The sequence below is a fragment of the Etheostoma spectabile genome, chromosome 8, assembly GCF_008692095.1.
Source record: "Etheostoma spectabile isolate EspeVRDwgs_2016 chromosome 8, UIUC_Espe_1.0, whole genome shotgun sequence".
NCBI classification, from domain to species: domain Eukaryota; kingdom Metazoa; phylum Chordata; class Actinopteri; order Perciformes; family Percidae; genus Etheostoma; species Etheostoma spectabile.
In genome coordinates, this window is record NC_045740.1 from 10,566,539 (window position 1) to 10,583,392 (window position 16,854).

The following is a 16,854-nucleotide window of genomic DNA, read 5'->3' on the forward strand; positions in this document are numbered from 1 at the left end:
ACTCAGACAACCATTCCGACTCCGTTTCCTCTCTCTGGGGACCCTTTGTCTTGAACACAATGTATTCTGTTTCACGGCGAACTTGTGATTCTGCAAAGATTTGCAATTATCGGAATCTGTCTGTGTGCCCAGTGTGTGTGTTTGTGTTCGTCTGTGTGTATCTTAGAAAGTGAGACAGAGTGAGAGAGATTAGATCAAAGAGTCCCACTCAGTTTTGACTTAGAACTTTGTTTTTAAATTGTTTTCCTTCTATCCTCTAAAACTGCATCACACCCACTTCTGTCAGTGGTCCGAGGAAGATGCAAGGCAAGGTAGCTTTATTTGTTAAGCACATTTCAGCAACAGGGCAATTCAAAATGCTTTACAAAAAAAAGACATAATAATAATAGTTACAGTGCAGTACAAGAAATTAAACATTAAAGAGCAGTTAAAAACCGTCAAAAAAAAATACGAAAATAAAAGTCACATCCATGGATGTTTTGAAAGCACTAAAAGGATAATTTAGTGTAATGATGGTTTACACTAACATTGTCCTTACCAAAGTAATTTATGAAATCTGGGAATACGTAGACCTTGTTGCAATGAAGTTTAACAGTGTAAAAAACCCGAGCAGTCAAACTATCACACATGTTTTGGTCATGCGAAAAATTTAGCCAGATAATCCAAACCACTTTTTTAAGTGAGTGTACTTGAAATTTTGGTACTAATCTGTTATTGCACAATAAAACCAGGTGTGCTCTATGGCAAGTACTGTAGGTCAAAGTTGATCCTGGGATGTGTTTTTACAATCTGTATGAAGTGATCGCCTTTGTTTCTAGTTCCATCTTGGAACACTTTTTTAACAGTGGAAGCATGTTTTCAGATCCCAGAAATGTAACCTGGTGAGTACAATGTTATTGTTAGCAGTAGGAAGGATTTCCAAAGCTACAAAAATAAGACAACAATAAGTTATAATAAACCAGAATCATCCCTTAATTGCTTTGCCAAAACTCAATATTCTTTCTCTCTGTCACCCTCTTTCTTTTTATCTGTTACTTTCTGTCAATGACATACTTCATCACACACACACACACACACACACACAAACACACACACACACACACACACACACACACCACACACACACACACACACACACACACACACAATCAGCACCCAATGTCTGGCCTTGAGGGTGTTGTAACCTGACACTAAATCATTAATCTCTGATATTACCCATATATCTCTGCTCATTAACAGTAGCCCAGGGACTAAATTGGCATTTGGTCATGGAAGATGCTCACACACTTCCTCAACAGCTGCGGTAGGTCAGGACAATGCTGATGGCTGTTCCTTTCCGCTCATTCTTTCCCTTTCTGCCATCCTCTCTATTTATTTTTTTCCACACTTGTGTTCTCACTTTCCCTCACCCTCCCACCTCACTGAGCCCCCGTCACTTTCATCCAGCCTGTTCAGCCGTGTTAGCTGGTGTCAGTACTGTTAGCCAGTGTCAGTCCAGTGGGCAAGCCAGAGTACCAAAGCAGAGAAGCCGACAGTCCAGTGGGATTAGGACTTGAAGATTAGCCTTCTCTCTTGTGTCATCACTAATCCATTCCCAAGGCCTGCACTATAACACACATGCAAAGTATTATTGACGACAAGGCAGACAAACAGGATAGAGTAGAACCGAATCTTTAAAACTTTAGTGTCTCAGCGCCGGAACAGGCATCACATGACAACTTATTTGCGTATAACTCTACCCTGCGCACTACACATTGTACATGTCTCAGACATATCACAACTGCACACAATAACTGTTGTAATAGGATCACAAGGGAACAGTGGACTTTGTAGAATATTGTATTCACACTTTATGCAAGCCATTAACACTATCTTACAAAGCTAGAATGCGTTTTTTTGTAATTACCCTAGAATGTGTAAAATGTAATTATTGAAATAATCTACAAAAACAGTATATTTCTAATCAGCCTATGATTGATACCTCACATACAATATGTGAGCTCATTGTTTTTTTATAAGAGAAACACCATCTCACTTAACTGCTTCTAAATCTTGTAGTCACACCCTCCCCCTTCTCTTTTTATGTCCTCACCTTCCTTACTTCTCCTTTTACGTAATAGATTATGTGATAAACGATCCCTGTCTGCTCTATGGGGCAATTATGTGAACTTCTATTGTGTTTGCGTGCACGTTTGCGAGTGTTTATGTGCTGTCGCCTTGATTCAGTCTTGTTGTCAAACCCCAGCCGCTATGGTATTGCCTTTCAATTCAATGGAGATGTGTATGTATTTTATTGTCAATCTAAAATGCACTTTAATGCTGTCAGGCTCATTGGAAACACACACACACACACACACACACACACACACACACACACACACACACACACACACACACACACAAAGACACACACTTAAGATACATACTGATATTTAACAACTGACCATCTTTTGGTTCATGTTGGGTATAGTCAGTGTGTGTGCGCATATGTGTGCTGTGGGGTGGAAATCCGAAGGTCTCACCTTTAAAAAAAGATGGTGTTGCTGCCTAACCTTGTTCTTATACAGCAGAATCTTGTTTCCATGGGTACCAAATCTTTGAGCTCCAAGGATGTGAAGCAATTAGTGCGGCTTGATGAATATGTCTGTTTACCGCTGCCTGATAACAGCCAAGGCCAGGTGGAAGTGTGTGTGTGTGTGTGTGTGTGTGTGTGTGTGTGTGTGTGTGTGTGTGTGTGTGTGTGTGTGTGGTGTGTGTGTGTGGTGTGTGTGTGTGTGTGTGTGTGTGTGTGTGTGTGTGTGTGTGTGTGTGTGTGTGTGTGTGTGTGTGTGCTGCATTTGTATGTTTTTTTTTTACATATGTTCTAATTGTATAATTACATTGTAGGTCATAACTCCTTGCCTCTTTTTCCCAGTTTAACACCAGGGTGAAGAAGACGGCGTGTTTCGACCATCTGGTTCAAGCCAATGTGAGGAACAAGAAGGTGCTGAAGGATGCTGTTCAGAACATCACAGCTAAAGGAATTACAAACTACACAAAAGGCTTTGAGTTTGCTTTTCAGCAGCTCTCTACAGTAAGATTTTCCAGTTTTCTCCTTTTGTTTAAAAAGACATGTCATTTTGTCTCACTTAAGTGTATCTGAGAAGATGATAGGCTTAAAACAAGTTTTGAATGAATGATACGTCTGATGCCTCCATATTTACAGCAGCAGCAGAGCATTGTCTCTCACTGCCATCTGCTGGTTGGAAATGTTACCTCAATTCAAATGTCCAGACAAGGAAGGAAACATTAGATTGTTACAGATGCATGACAACCCTGGAATGGTAAAGCACCATCCTCACGTTGAGTTATTCAACAAAACTGCTAAGACTAGTATTTCTGATAAACTCTGAACTTGGTCTTCCACATGATTGTACTGATAGATTAAGATGTATGTCTTAATTACAAGAATTGTTAACAAGTCTGACGCCTTTGCCAGCAGTTCCTAAGATCTGCAACATTCATAACACACCAACGTTTAATTGTTTTTGATTGAGCAAACAAGGGAGGCACCAGAGGAAAGAATATCGGCTCATCTAAATTGAAAGGTTGTATTTCTTGAGAGGTGAATGTGTTTAAGATAAAAAGGAAAGGTCTGGAGGTCAGCAAAGATTATGGGCATCATCCTCTATGGACCATGCATGTTCACAACAGAAAATTGCTGTGAATCATTAGGTTTTAGATACATTGGGTGTTGATAAGTGAAGTTTTCAGATGAGGTCAGGAAAACATCAAGTAGGTCAAAGTTTATGACAATGTCAACAGGTGTCTTTCTCGAGCAAAAATGCGATGGACTAGAAGACCCACAAAATCTTGCCACTACCTGGGTATAAAAAAATGATTAATTAGAAAATCCTCACGTTTTCTTTTAAATAGACTAATGTGAGTAGAGCGAACTGCAACAAGATCATCATGCTGTTTACTGACGGAGGAGAGGAAAGAGCTCGGGCCATACTGGAGAAGTACAATGCTGACAAAAAGGTACATGGTGACGCACACACACACACACACAAGTGAGTGAGTATTATACCGCACTTTGAATGTGCTCCTTTTGTAGTTTTATTAGACTCAGCTTTTTGGAGCTCCCTTTGGGTCTAGACTTCCGTGTGCGTATCCTTCCTATCTAAAGGTTTATGCAAAAGGAAGATAAGGTTTTCCGTATATTGTGTAAAGACCTACTCACAGGCACACTTATGAACATGAACACCCACACATGTGAGGTTGCACACCTATTTCAAGTTCACCGTCAAAATAGCACATACAGTTGAACATATATTTTATTTTTTAGACTGAAAATCGTGTGAATATTAATTCTAATTGATCTGAAATATTATTACGGCACCATAATATGTTAAAACATGTTAGAATATTGTGTGAGGAAATAGATTGTTTTCTATTTAGTTTTTGTTCATATTTTCATGTGAATCATTATTGAATACATTAACTGTAAATGGACCTGTTTGTTTAATTATAATATAATAACATCATAAGACAAGACAATCATCAATTCAATTAAAGATTTACATTCAATGAAGAGAAATGGCAAAAGCATATCGGGTAACTGACCCAAATGATAAAGAATATGCTTTACGTTGGAAGCGGTTATGTTATGATGAATATGGTTGAATTGAACCTTGTGCATCAGGTGAGGATCTTCACCTTCTCAGTAGGACAACACAACTACGATAAAGGACCCATTCAGTGGATGGCCTGTTCCAACAAAGGTATATCACAGATCATCACACACACCCGGACTGCATATTGTGATCAGTTTGTTACAATCCCTGCATAAGATTAGATTGCATTTAACATAAGACTTGATTTTAGTAGTGATTTGTGAAGATATGGAGCTAGATTTGTTTCTTTATCACATGCGAAAAAGCTAGCGTTAGCTAACTAGCAGCCAGCCCACTTCTAAATAAATGCCTTTTAATTATCTAAACACTTTTTTACAGTCAAACTGAAACACTGGCGGTGAGCTCCAGTTCCTTTTTTTCTGAAGCTGAGCTCCGGTAGCAGCAGCACAACCCCACTGGAGCTCACCGCCAGTTTTGGTGGAATAGCAAGCTAGCGTTAGCAAACTAACCAACCAGCCCGCTTATAAATAAATACATTTTAGCTATCCTAACACTTTTTAACAGTCAAACTGAAACACTGGCGGTGCGCTCCAAGTCCTGCAGCTGCAGACGGATGACGAATGATTCTGATGAACTCCCAAGACAAAATGGTGCTCACCAGACTGGCCAATAGGAACGTGGCCCCGCTCATGGCACTATTTTCACATTGAGAGAAAAATCCTGAGACAAAAGAAAAAAAATGCATTGTGAGCAAAGACTTAGGTTTTTTTTATTTTTTTATTTATTTATATATATATTTAAAAAAAAGTATTTTTAGAGAAATTTTGTTTCTCAGAAATAATTTAAAAATTTCAAATTTATATTTAAACTTTTTTTAGTGTCAAACATTATTATTTGTTTCTATTGGTATGAAAACCTTTTCTCTCAAATATTTTTTTTCTCTCAAACATTTATTTACGCGCATGTCATAAAGAAACAAATCTACCTTCATAGAAGACGGGTGGTGAAATGATAATTAAAATCCTTTTAGAAATATAAGAATCTTCATGAGCAATGCAACTGGATGGACTTTTTTCAGTAAATAATTCCTTACACATCACTGAAGCAAAAAGTCACTGATATTAATTTACTTTCTTTTGTGTCAAGTTACATAATGCAGTGGACCACTTGGGGTTTTTGTGATGTACAGTTGCCGTCTATTTCCTTCTGTCGCTATGTGTGATCGTGGCATTAGTTTTGGTTAAATTACTGTGTCTGATCATTTATCCAGGTTACTTCTATGAGATTCCTTCCATCGGAGCCATCAGAATAAACACACAGGTTAGACCATGACTTTTGTCACATGTATTAAGCATTAATCTTCATTAAAGCATTATATGGTTATTGTGTTGTTGTTTTCCAATTTAGGAGTACCTGGATGTCCTAGGCAGACCAATGGTATTGGCAGACAAACAGGCCAAACAAGTCCAGTGGACTAATGTTTACCTTGATGCTTTGGTATGTCACATTTTTTACAAGTAGGGGTGCATGATATGGTGGGGTGGCGCAGTGGAAAGGACACCTTCGCACTGCCTTTAGAGTGGGAGATCTGGGTTTGATTCCTACTGCAACACATCAACCGATGTGTCCCTGAGCAAGACACTTAATACCTAGTTGCTCCAGAGGTGTGCAACCTCTGACATATAGCAATTGTAAGTCACTTTGCATAAAAGCGTCTGCTAAATGACATGTAATGTAATAATATGAGGAAAATATGCGCCTTAACGATATAACTTGTGATAAATAAACAGATATTAAAGTGTACTCAGTTCTGCTTTCAGTATTCGGCTAAAATACAACAAACATTCGTTTATTAAACAAAGTGAACATTAAATTGAATACAGAAAGCACCACTTTAAAAAGAATGACAGTTATATTTTAAAGTGCAGTTTTCTACTGATGTTTTCTTTCAACTAACACAAAATCTCTGTGTCTTTGGTGATATGTCACAGCCTTTCGCCATGGGTTTATTGCACCAGTTGATATCTCGATGATGATAATAAAACAATATTTCGTGCAGCCCTATTCACAATTACAGAAATATTGTTCCTGCCATGTTAATTTTAACGTGATAAAGTTCCTGAGTTGAATGGTGCGTTTGCTTGACTCTCCATCAGCAACTGGGTCTGGTCATCACTGGGACACTACCTGTCTTCAATAAAACGAAGACCAAAGATGACAGGAATGGCGAGGTGCAGTAAATAAATGCTTCAACACATGATGAGTGGAGACAGCAGTAGCAGGACCTGAGGAATAAAGTTTTCCTGATTTTTTTTTTTTCTCTCATACTGTCTCTCAGCACCAGAATCAGTTGATTCTTGGTGTAATGGGAATAGACGTGTCTCTGGATGACATCAAAAAGCTCACACCACGCTTCACAGTGAGTTTAACACCCATATATGATCACATGCATGCTACAAATACATTTATCAAACCAAAAATCTTGAAATTTTTCCCTCTGTTGCAATGTGTGAGTAATTCCATTATGTGTGAGTTATGTGTTCTTTTCGAACTTCTATATAACATCATCACAAATTAAAAATGTCTATGTCGTTAATCATAGCCCCTATGTCGCATCTTTTACTCCTGTTTTTGGGGACAACTGAGCCCCCTCTTTTACAGACTTTTAAACAGCCGTTACCAGGTGTTTTTCAATCAAACTCTACAGTATACCTACAGTCATCTTTTGGTTTTCTGGACCCACATATTTAATTTCCCTCTACTCTGTCATTTTTCACTTCAGATTGGTCCAAATGGTTACTACTTTGCCATTGATCCCAATGGATACGTCCTGCTGCACCCCAATCTCCAGCCAAAGGTATGGCATCTGCCCCTATGAATACCTTTATGTGGCTCAGCAGTTCCATGTCTTGAAGCATTACATTCCATATCTGGTTATTCCACATGGTTACACAATAAATGCTTGAGCTGAGAGAATAATACGCAGGCTAGCAAATGGTGCAGGTTCTTTTCAAACTTTACCACATGCTGTCACTTCATCAATCATCATAAAGAGCATTCATTGTCCAGTTAGACCATTACTTCATATTATCAGTCCTCAGATGTCGGCTAGAAGGTCACTTATTACCATGTGAAATAAAATAGATATTTAGACTTGGCAGCAAACTGTTATATATGACAATTTAAGAATTAAGGATGAAGAGAGGCTGTGTAGCATATAGCAGAGATAATGTGTTTTAAAGTGAAAGTAGTATAACCCAGAATATAATTTAATATGCTCCACTATGGGAATTTATAATCCTACTGCTGTTTGTATTTTATTATTTACTGTATTAAGTTTTGTAAGATAAAAAGAGCAAAACGTTTTTGTAGTGTGGCCTTTACTATACTAACTTATTTTAATCCAATTAAATGTATTAAGCATTGTTGTTTTTATAACAATTTTAAGTATGTTTACACCAAGGTTCAAAGTTGAACCATAAAGGTAATATTCAGCAATTTTACCAAAACGTTAAGTGGGACCACATTCATTTATGGTGCCTGACTTGACCGGCCAAAGGACATGAATAGGCTTCCCTCCCCTGGAACAAGTCCATCTTACTGCTATCATCCTCCAGCTCTGCCTCTACCACAGAGAACGTGTAAGCTGGATTTAGTGGTTCCAATAGTACCCTATTACTTCTTCAGTTGTGGTCAAAAGCGTCCCATCCTTACTGTACACAGCTTGGATGGTGGACCAAAAGTCCTTCTCCATATCTTCTCCGAACGTCTCCCACACCCACTGCTTTGCCTCTTTCACGGCAGAGGCTGCAGCCCTTCGGGCCCGTCGCTATCTTGCAACTACCTCCGGAGTCCTCTGGGATAATACATCCCGGAAAGACTCCTTTTTCAGTCAGGACGGCTTCCCTGACCACCGGTGCCCACCAGGGTGTCCGTGTGGATGCTCTTGGTAGTTACATAAAAAGAGATGTTACTAAAAGTAAGGTGTTGGTATTGTTAAGTAGTTTATGGCAAATAGGCATGCAGGATATTTACAAATGTCTGTATGTTCATGTCCTTCTGGTTTTCCCTTTTAATGCAGTGCTAAGAAACATTGCATAGCTGCATATTCTTTCTTTCTCTGTCACTCTGTCTCTCCCTCCAATGAATGAAGGGGATTTATCTCTTCTTTTTGGTCCCCTCACAATCTGTTTCTCCCAGAGTGAAATGCTTAATGCTGGTCGAAGCTCTATGTGTGCGTGTGCGTGTACGTGCATGCGTGTGTGCGTGCATTTGTGTGTGAAGAACTTCTCAAAAGGGTTATTAAGTTGCACCGGGGAGTGATACAATGTATGTTTGTTTGTTTTTTTGGCAGACATTGAAACCCCCAAAGTGACATTTTTGATACACCAAAATGCATCACTGTGTATGTTTTTTTTTATAACCATCCTAGGAAAGAATTCGTAACAGGAAGCTCAGGCTAAATAATAAGTATGCTGTCACTTTTCACGAGGTGAGACAAAGTAAAAGTAGTGTAGATTGTAGAAGAAGTTGTAGAGTGATTTGAAGTGTGCTGTGCAGTCCCATAGATAGATTTTTCAATATTTAGTAGCAGTTTACTTTTTGCTAGATATTATGTCATATAGTATGTGATCTACAACCCTATGTCTGATTTTTCCTAAACTGAAGTATTGGTACATTCTTCTTTTGCTTTTAATGATTGCTCTGGTCATTGAAACATTTTACAAATGCGTAGATATGTTTTGTAATTGTGCACATGCATTTGTGTGAGAGAAATTAAGTCTATAGTCACCTCTATAGCTCATACCGAAATGGTAGGGAAAGTCGTTCTTAATAGACATTGGAGGATTCAGCATTAACACATTTGCAAGCAGGAGTGAACGAGTCATTCACAAATACAAACTGAGCAGTGAAGCTGTTCGCTAGTGGAAAAACTGGTTTATGTAAAGGAACCTGTCTTCTTATCACTAGTTGAAAGAGGACAGGGTTGACACCAGATTGTATTGAGATCATGCTTTGTAGCTAATATCACTAACAATGCAATCTCAGAACACATCGCTCTGATGATTATTTAGCCTCTGGGGCCAATATTTATGGGGATCTGGTGTAGCTAGCAGATATCAAGACTTCTTCTTCCGTGGGCCACGTCTGATTAGCAACTTGAGACACGAGAATCAAGCTGGAGTTAAGGGGTGACTAATCTCTATAAACAGATATCTGCATTCACGGGGACTGTTTACCTAAATGCAACCAAAGCCTGGTCAATACTACTCAGACTACAAATGGAAACCTGAAACCAAAATCTTGTCCTGTTGCCTTTGTAGCATTGTTATTTTTTTCACCTCAACTCTACTGTTGTGTGTGTGTGTGTGTGTGTGTGTGTGTGTGTGTGTGTGTGTGTGTGTGTGTGTGTGTGTGTGTGTGTGGTGTGGTGTGTGTGTGTGTGTGTGTGTGTGTGTGTGTGTGTGTGTGTGTGTGTGTTGTCAATCACTCACTGTCTCATTCAATCAGCCAGATGGGAGATTGCGTCTCTTGTCTCTCTCTCTTTCTCAGCAGTAGCACTTTCTGTATTGGATTATGTGTGTACATATTGTGTTCATTACACAAATCTCCCCAGTTGCATTTTCACCTCAACTAATCTCCTGCTGACATTCAGTATTCTCTCACTCTCTCATTCTTTTTATTAATCTTGTAGCTCTTCTCTTCTTACTCAGTATTTCTCATTTGATCTTTCTCACTTTGCTGTTCATACCATCCAGTTTCCAATTTTTCTCTTTTAATATTCTCTCCTCTTTTTCTTGTTTATTTTTGATGTTTCATTTAGCACCACCCAGTGTTGTATCTCTTGATCTTTTATTCTTTCTTTTCTCATTTTCATGTTGAGATGCTTCATCTTCCTTTGCTGCTTCATTTCATTTAACTGTCTATTCCAACAAAAGTAAGGAACCCAACTCGTGCTTTTTAATTGATTGAGTATTTAGTTTTTTGCTCTTCTTGTCAATGTACTGTTTCACACTTTTTTATTTTTACATTTAATGTATATTTCAAATTCCCTTTCTTCCTTTAAAGTTGAAATGCATATTTGTGGATTTGTGGACTTACTGCATGTCAAGATAAAAACCAAGAAACTATGTCGAAAACACTAATATGCTCTCACCGCATCACCCCACATCTTGGGTCACAGAGTGAACAAACGCTGTGGAGGACAGACTGGGATCAGATTCCATGTACTGCTGTTTTATAGAGAAGCACTAGATTACTGCTACCATTTTATACTACCATAAAGCCACTCAGACGTATAAGGTTTTTAAGAGGGGACATTAATAGCGTCCAGTGTCACTTTGTATCAAATCTGATTTAGCTGTGTCTGGTGTCACAGATATGTTGTCAAAATGCTGCCACATGGTACCCTCTATTTTTTATACCATGGATTTGATTGGATTCATGTGTTTGGGTAAATGATTGGCATTGCTCTTGAGTTGAATGCAAAAGTACATTGTGGCTCAAATAATTAAAGTTGACTATATATATATATATATATATTATATTATTTATATATATATATATATATATATATATATATATAAAATTCCATTTGGTGCCAGTGCTGAGATGCAGCACGATGTTTTCCTCTCTATGGCTGATTGCCATAGTAAGAACCAATCTCTGAATAACAATTGTAAAATGGTCCACTTCATTTTATAACATTTTACTCTACCAACTCAGCAGACTTTAGATGAAGTGATTTGAAATAATCAAGTTTCCTTTATGCCAAATGGCTCAGGATAAGCCTAAAATAAAGGGTTATTTTTTGTTATTTACATCAATACTGTAAGTCTGTCATTAGGTTTGTTTGTGTTTAGGATTCTTAAATTGTCACACTTCATACTAAATATCATCCTTCCCACAGAATCCTAAATTTCAGGAACCTGTTACCCTAGACTTTCTGGATGCTGAGCTGGAGAATGACATCAAAGTGGAGGTAGAGTGTGCAGATACATAGAAATCTGACTGCCACACACACACACACACACACACACACACACACACACACACACACACACACACACACACAACACCACACACAGATACAGAGGTGCACATAAAGGCAGATATTCAGGTTCCTCCTCATAAAGCTTTCATGACCATTCTCTGCAAGTGATTTATTAAGTGTCCCTAACTTGTTATAACGAGGTTTTGAGACAGAATCTTTTCAAATCAGCTAATACTCAGTGAATCAGGTCCAGTCAGGCTTGAACTACATGTGTACTGTCTGTTGCTTCATCACTCCCTATAGATCAGAAGAATGATGATCGATGGTGAGACAGGCGAACGCACCATTAACACTCTGGTGAAAACTCAGGATGAGGTAAGAGAAAATACCGGGAAGTAACACGTTACACAGGAGTATGTTGGGGAACATTAAACTTGTTTGGATGCTTTTGTATAGGTTACTCATCATGCTATGCTCTGAAGCTTCATATTCTGTAGTAATGCAACAGAGATGTTCTAAGGCATTGTAAAATCAACAAACTGGAGCTGAATAACAATATATTTTCAGTGCAATATTTTCCATTGCACAAAGGACAAAGATCTGTTACAGGAATATGAAAAAAGTGCTGTCAGCACTATAAGTAATCCTGCTACTTCATTAACACAATGAAGCAGCAATTAGTTTAAATATTTATTATCAGATTTGTTTTCACAGACTTTAACAGAACATTTAAAAAAAAGCAAAGCTTATACTTTCTACTTGCATTTTATGCCCACACATATTCATAGTTGTCATGTTTTCTACTATAATACATTGTTTCTTCTTGTTTGCAGTAATTAACATATGAAACATAAAGGAGCTGCTGATTCATGTGCCAGACTTCCTTGTTTGAGTTAAAAATTGTCTTTTTATAATGCCATTTTTACCTGGATTTTATACAAATATTTTCACATACTTGTATTTTTTTAAATAGAAAATGGTCTTGATATGTTTTTTTGAACAATAAACAATACCAAAATGGGCACTACTTCACACAAAGACATTACAAAGCAATTCTGAGTTCCAGTTCCTGTGCATTTCATCTTTGGCAGAGGTACATTGATAGAGGAGTCAGGACCTACACATTTGCCCCGGTCAATGGAACAGATTACAGGTAGCCATCTCAGCATTTTTGTAATACTTCTTTATGGTTCACTTTACTAAGCTGTCTCTATGTAACACAATTCCCTGCCACTAACTACTAAGAGCACTCCAGCTGATGGAGGACACTACGTAAGCCAACAGGGGTCACTGTCTTGTTTCTAACAGTAGGCTCTGCTTGGTTAATGGGAAGTACATTTAAGAGATTGTTTTTTGCTTTTAACTGAACACACAGAAAAGTGTGCTAGTCTAAAAGACGTGGGAACCTTATTAGCAGTATATTGCTTCCCTCAATTGATATAAATTCCCTATAACCACATGCTAATAAGTATGTAAAAGCACTTCAAAGAACATTTTGAAAAACATTGCATGCCTTGCATGACCTTTTAGTTTCAGCTTCCTGAAACAAATGATTCACTCAAATGACCTCCAACCACAAAATTTCATCATCGATGTGACTGTGATTGTCTTTTCTGCAGCCTGGCTCTTGCTCTGCCTCCATACAGTGAACACTTCATTCAAGCGAAACTGGGGGACAACATGAAAAAAGCTATGTGTAAGTATAGTACACACCCTCATAATAAACAAATCAATTTAGCTTGCTCCTCACAACCGACTCCCATGCATACTTTCTTTGGGTCGTACTCTTGAGCATCTCCTCTTGCTTTGTATTACTCGCTCCTAGCTGGAACCACAACCACTCCTTTGTATTTGGTGCTCAGATCAGCAGATCCCCACGGTGCATTTCTTTTGTAGTGTAACCCACTGGTCAGTCGCCCCACACTCCCACACACACTCATCCAGTGTGTGTTTTTTTTCTCCCACACCCTGCTCAAGAACTAACTCTTTTGATCTTGTCTGCATTTTGCTCTTCTCTTCTTCATTTCCCCTCTTCCGGCCCTCGTTCTGGCTTCAGAGAAGACAAAACCTCCCTCACCTCCTCTCCCTGCTCATTATCAAGTCTCCTACCAAACTTGTTTTCCCTTCTTTTGCACTCCACCCTTTACACAATGTTTCAGTGGCCAATTACATCTCTTTATCTCCCTCTCATTAAAACTGTCTTTTCTTTCCTATATGATTTATGGGCTAACAGACTACACAAATCAGTCAGATTTTACTCTGGATCGTTTTCTCTTTCTGTCTCTGTTTTCCTGTCTCTCTCTCTAACTGTAAACCTGTCCTCACCTCGTTCTCTTTATTCCCCCAACTATCCCTCTCCCCTCCCCCCATTTTTATTTTTCTCTGGCTTATTTTTTATTTTTTTGCTGTTTCAGTTCTCAAGGCTGTATTGCTGTATGATACTCTCTGGCTGCTTCTCCTAACAGCTCAGAACTTAGCCCAGAGCAAATAATCACAAGGACAAAACTCTTTTATAAACACACATACTGTGCAACAGTCACTCTTTGTACAATTCTTTGCATTTTGATTCTGATGCAAGTTATTCTCCCCTGTCCTGCTTTCACACTGGAATCACACAGCATCTTCTTGGGGCAAGTACTCTTTATTCTGTGTGTTCTGTCTTCCTCTTTCCGTGTGATGCGGAATCATGTTTGTCTTTTATATATGCATGATTCCATATGGATGTCTGAATAGATGGATGATTGGACTCTGAAGTATAAATGCTTAATCATGATTTTTTACATGCATGGGTGAATAATCGCTTTGATCAAGGGATACAGTATTAATAAAAAACAACGGAATCAGCACATAAACTTCTGGCTTCGGTGGATTTTTCATAACTTTGATGTGACACCACAAAGCATAAACGGCTAATGGTGCAATTATTTTCCAACAGATGAGATTTTGACTGAGCGTATCGGCCTCTGTATCACTCCCTCTCTGCCATAACAAGTCTGTCACTGTGTCATAAAGACAGAACTTTTACAGGCCTGTTAAAGCAAGTAACACACCATGCCTTGCTGCCACAGACTACTCCGATAGGGAGTTTGGGACTCTAAAGTCCTCTGTACAGTCATATAGAGTTTCACACTGGAGCCAGACCACCAATACCTCAATCCGTCATACCACGATCCAGCAGTAGGTGCTCCTGCAGCCACTTGTCATCTTAATACAATACGGAGAGTCGATAGTCAAGGGTGTGATGGATACATTTCTTTTTCATCCATGTAGCAGAAATGCTGCATGCAATGAATACATGAACTAATACTAGGATTGAAGAGATGATGACAAAGAAGTAAAAAGCAAGAAAGAAGAGAAAGAATGTATGGTGTGGAAAGCAATTGGACATAGAGACACCCTGCCCAGTCTATAGAGACAGAGGGACAATGAATCTGCCTGTTATGTTTTACGTGAAGGACATTGTTTCATCCTGCACCAGATTTCCATGACCCCGAGGAAACTCAGCGCTCAGTAATATTTTTCGCAGACTGCACCACACGACTTCATATATTTTAAAGGCAATGTCCAAAATCTCTATATTTTAAGAGACAAGTGAATGATGGCCATCCATGCCTGTCATGTCATTTATGAGATAAGAATTACCAGACACTTTTTTAAATTAAATCCAGAGGCAGGGCAGACAAATCATGGAGTGGAAAGATGTTTCTGTAACATACTGTGTATTTACATGTTGTCCCCTTAAAATGTCCATGCTGCAGTCCCACATTTGATCATTTCCTGCTCTGCATTTCTAGAAAGTGCACTTAATCTATGTGAAGTTTGTCTATTATTGCTACTCTTCTTTCACTTCAGCATATTGTTTTATTACCTACTGTGGGAGATGTTTACAATTTTCAGCATATTTTCCAAGGTATGATGTCAGACGATGAATGCGTTTGTATAACTCTTTGTCTTCCCTACTTTATATTCTCATTTCTGTCTCTCTGGGGTCACTACAGGGCAGGAAGGCAAGTCTTTTTCACTCAGTTATTCTCTCATGCCTCCCCACTGCACCTCCATCCACACTCTCTACCTTAATCCATCACCTCATATCTGTTCAATATTTTATGTCTTTGCGTGCGTGTAAGCACATGTGTAGGGGTCTTTTAGCTACAGTGTGTTCACTACTGTGTCCATTTCCTAACATGTGATATGACCACCCACGTGTCAAGTGTTCCTGGATTCATCTCACAGCACAAATACCAGTGCTTTTAAATAATTTCATAAATAGAGATCAGACTTTTAAGGACCTAATCTGTTGTGTGGAATACACACAATCTTATCACCCTAAACTAATTTTTTTTTTTTTAAAGCCATGGAAACCATACAGCAGGAGAGTTTTGATGAGTTTGGTTACACCTACATCGCTCCAAGGTGAGAAATCCCGACTCTTGTTGTACAACCTGCTTTCACTGTACAGGAACAAACAAAGGGCTGAGATTGAAACTGATTAATACTGTTCCTTCAGGGCATACTGCAAAGAGCTGAAGTTGTCACTCAACAACACCCAGTTTCTCCTCGACTTCAGCCAGTACATTGATAGGAACACTTCAGATGCATGTGAGTCATGCAATGTTTTTTCACTTGACACATTTGCACAAGTTGTGATGTCATTTTGCTGCCCTGTTTATATTATAATACCATTGACCCACACAATGTCACCTAAATCAACACATAGTGTGTTGCATCGCCATTTTCAATAATGAGAGATGGCGTTTATGTGAATGTCTACATGCATGGTATGTGTTACAGTTAGTCACTGTAGGATTTTCCATTGTGATATCATGATGGTCAGAGCATTACTTTGGTCATTAGATTAGCGCGGTCTAAGCAGAGTGACATCAGCTCAATCGACTGAATTTCCTAGAAGCCTGATGTTGTCATGCCACTCAATGACTCATGATGTTTGATTTGTCATCATCTAATAGATCTACCGCGCTTAGCACCATCATCCAGCTAATGGATCTAGGTATCCTTGATCCATTTTAAGCAAAGCTCAAGGTTCTTGAGCCTTAAGTCTTTATATGAAGACAGAAGAAAGAAAGTTATTGACATGATTTAAAACAACACTCAAGGGAAGCTGTATTGAAACATTTCTTTCAAAAAGTCTTTTTCTCTTCAATGGGGTTCTCAATACCATGGCATCATCTCTCTACTAAAGCTGCAACAGCAAATCCTTCACAAAATACTTCCTGCCATCTGACG

At 38.6% G+C, this 16,854-nt stretch overlaps 1 protein-coding gene across 1 annotated transcript in view; it reads left to right on the forward strand.

Annotated features, from left to right (window-relative positions):
- Window positions 1–16,854, forward strand: part of LOC116694723 (voltage-dependent calcium channel subunit alpha-2/delta-1) — a 72,492-nt gene that overhangs the window by 34,115 nt on the left and 21,523 nt on the right. The window contains 16 exon segments of the mRNA XM_032524585.1: window positions 2,915–3,073; window positions 3,916–4,020; window positions 4,685–4,763; window positions 5,887–5,936; window positions 6,024–6,113; window positions 6,773–6,847; window positions 6,955–7,035; window positions 7,399–7,473; window positions 11,527–11,598; window positions 11,914–11,985; window positions 12,702–12,763; window positions 13,230–13,306; window positions 14,229–14,240; window positions 15,609–15,617; window positions 15,963–16,023; window positions 16,118–16,209. Coding sequence (XP_032380476.1) covers window positions 2,915–3,073; window positions 3,916–4,020; window positions 4,685–4,763; window positions 5,887–5,936; window positions 6,024–6,113; window positions 6,773–6,847; window positions 6,955–7,035; window positions 7,399–7,473; window positions 11,527–11,598; window positions 11,914–11,985; window positions 12,702–12,763; window positions 13,230–13,306; window positions 14,229–14,240; window positions 15,609–15,617; window positions 15,963–16,023; window positions 16,118–16,209 — 1,171 coding nt within the window.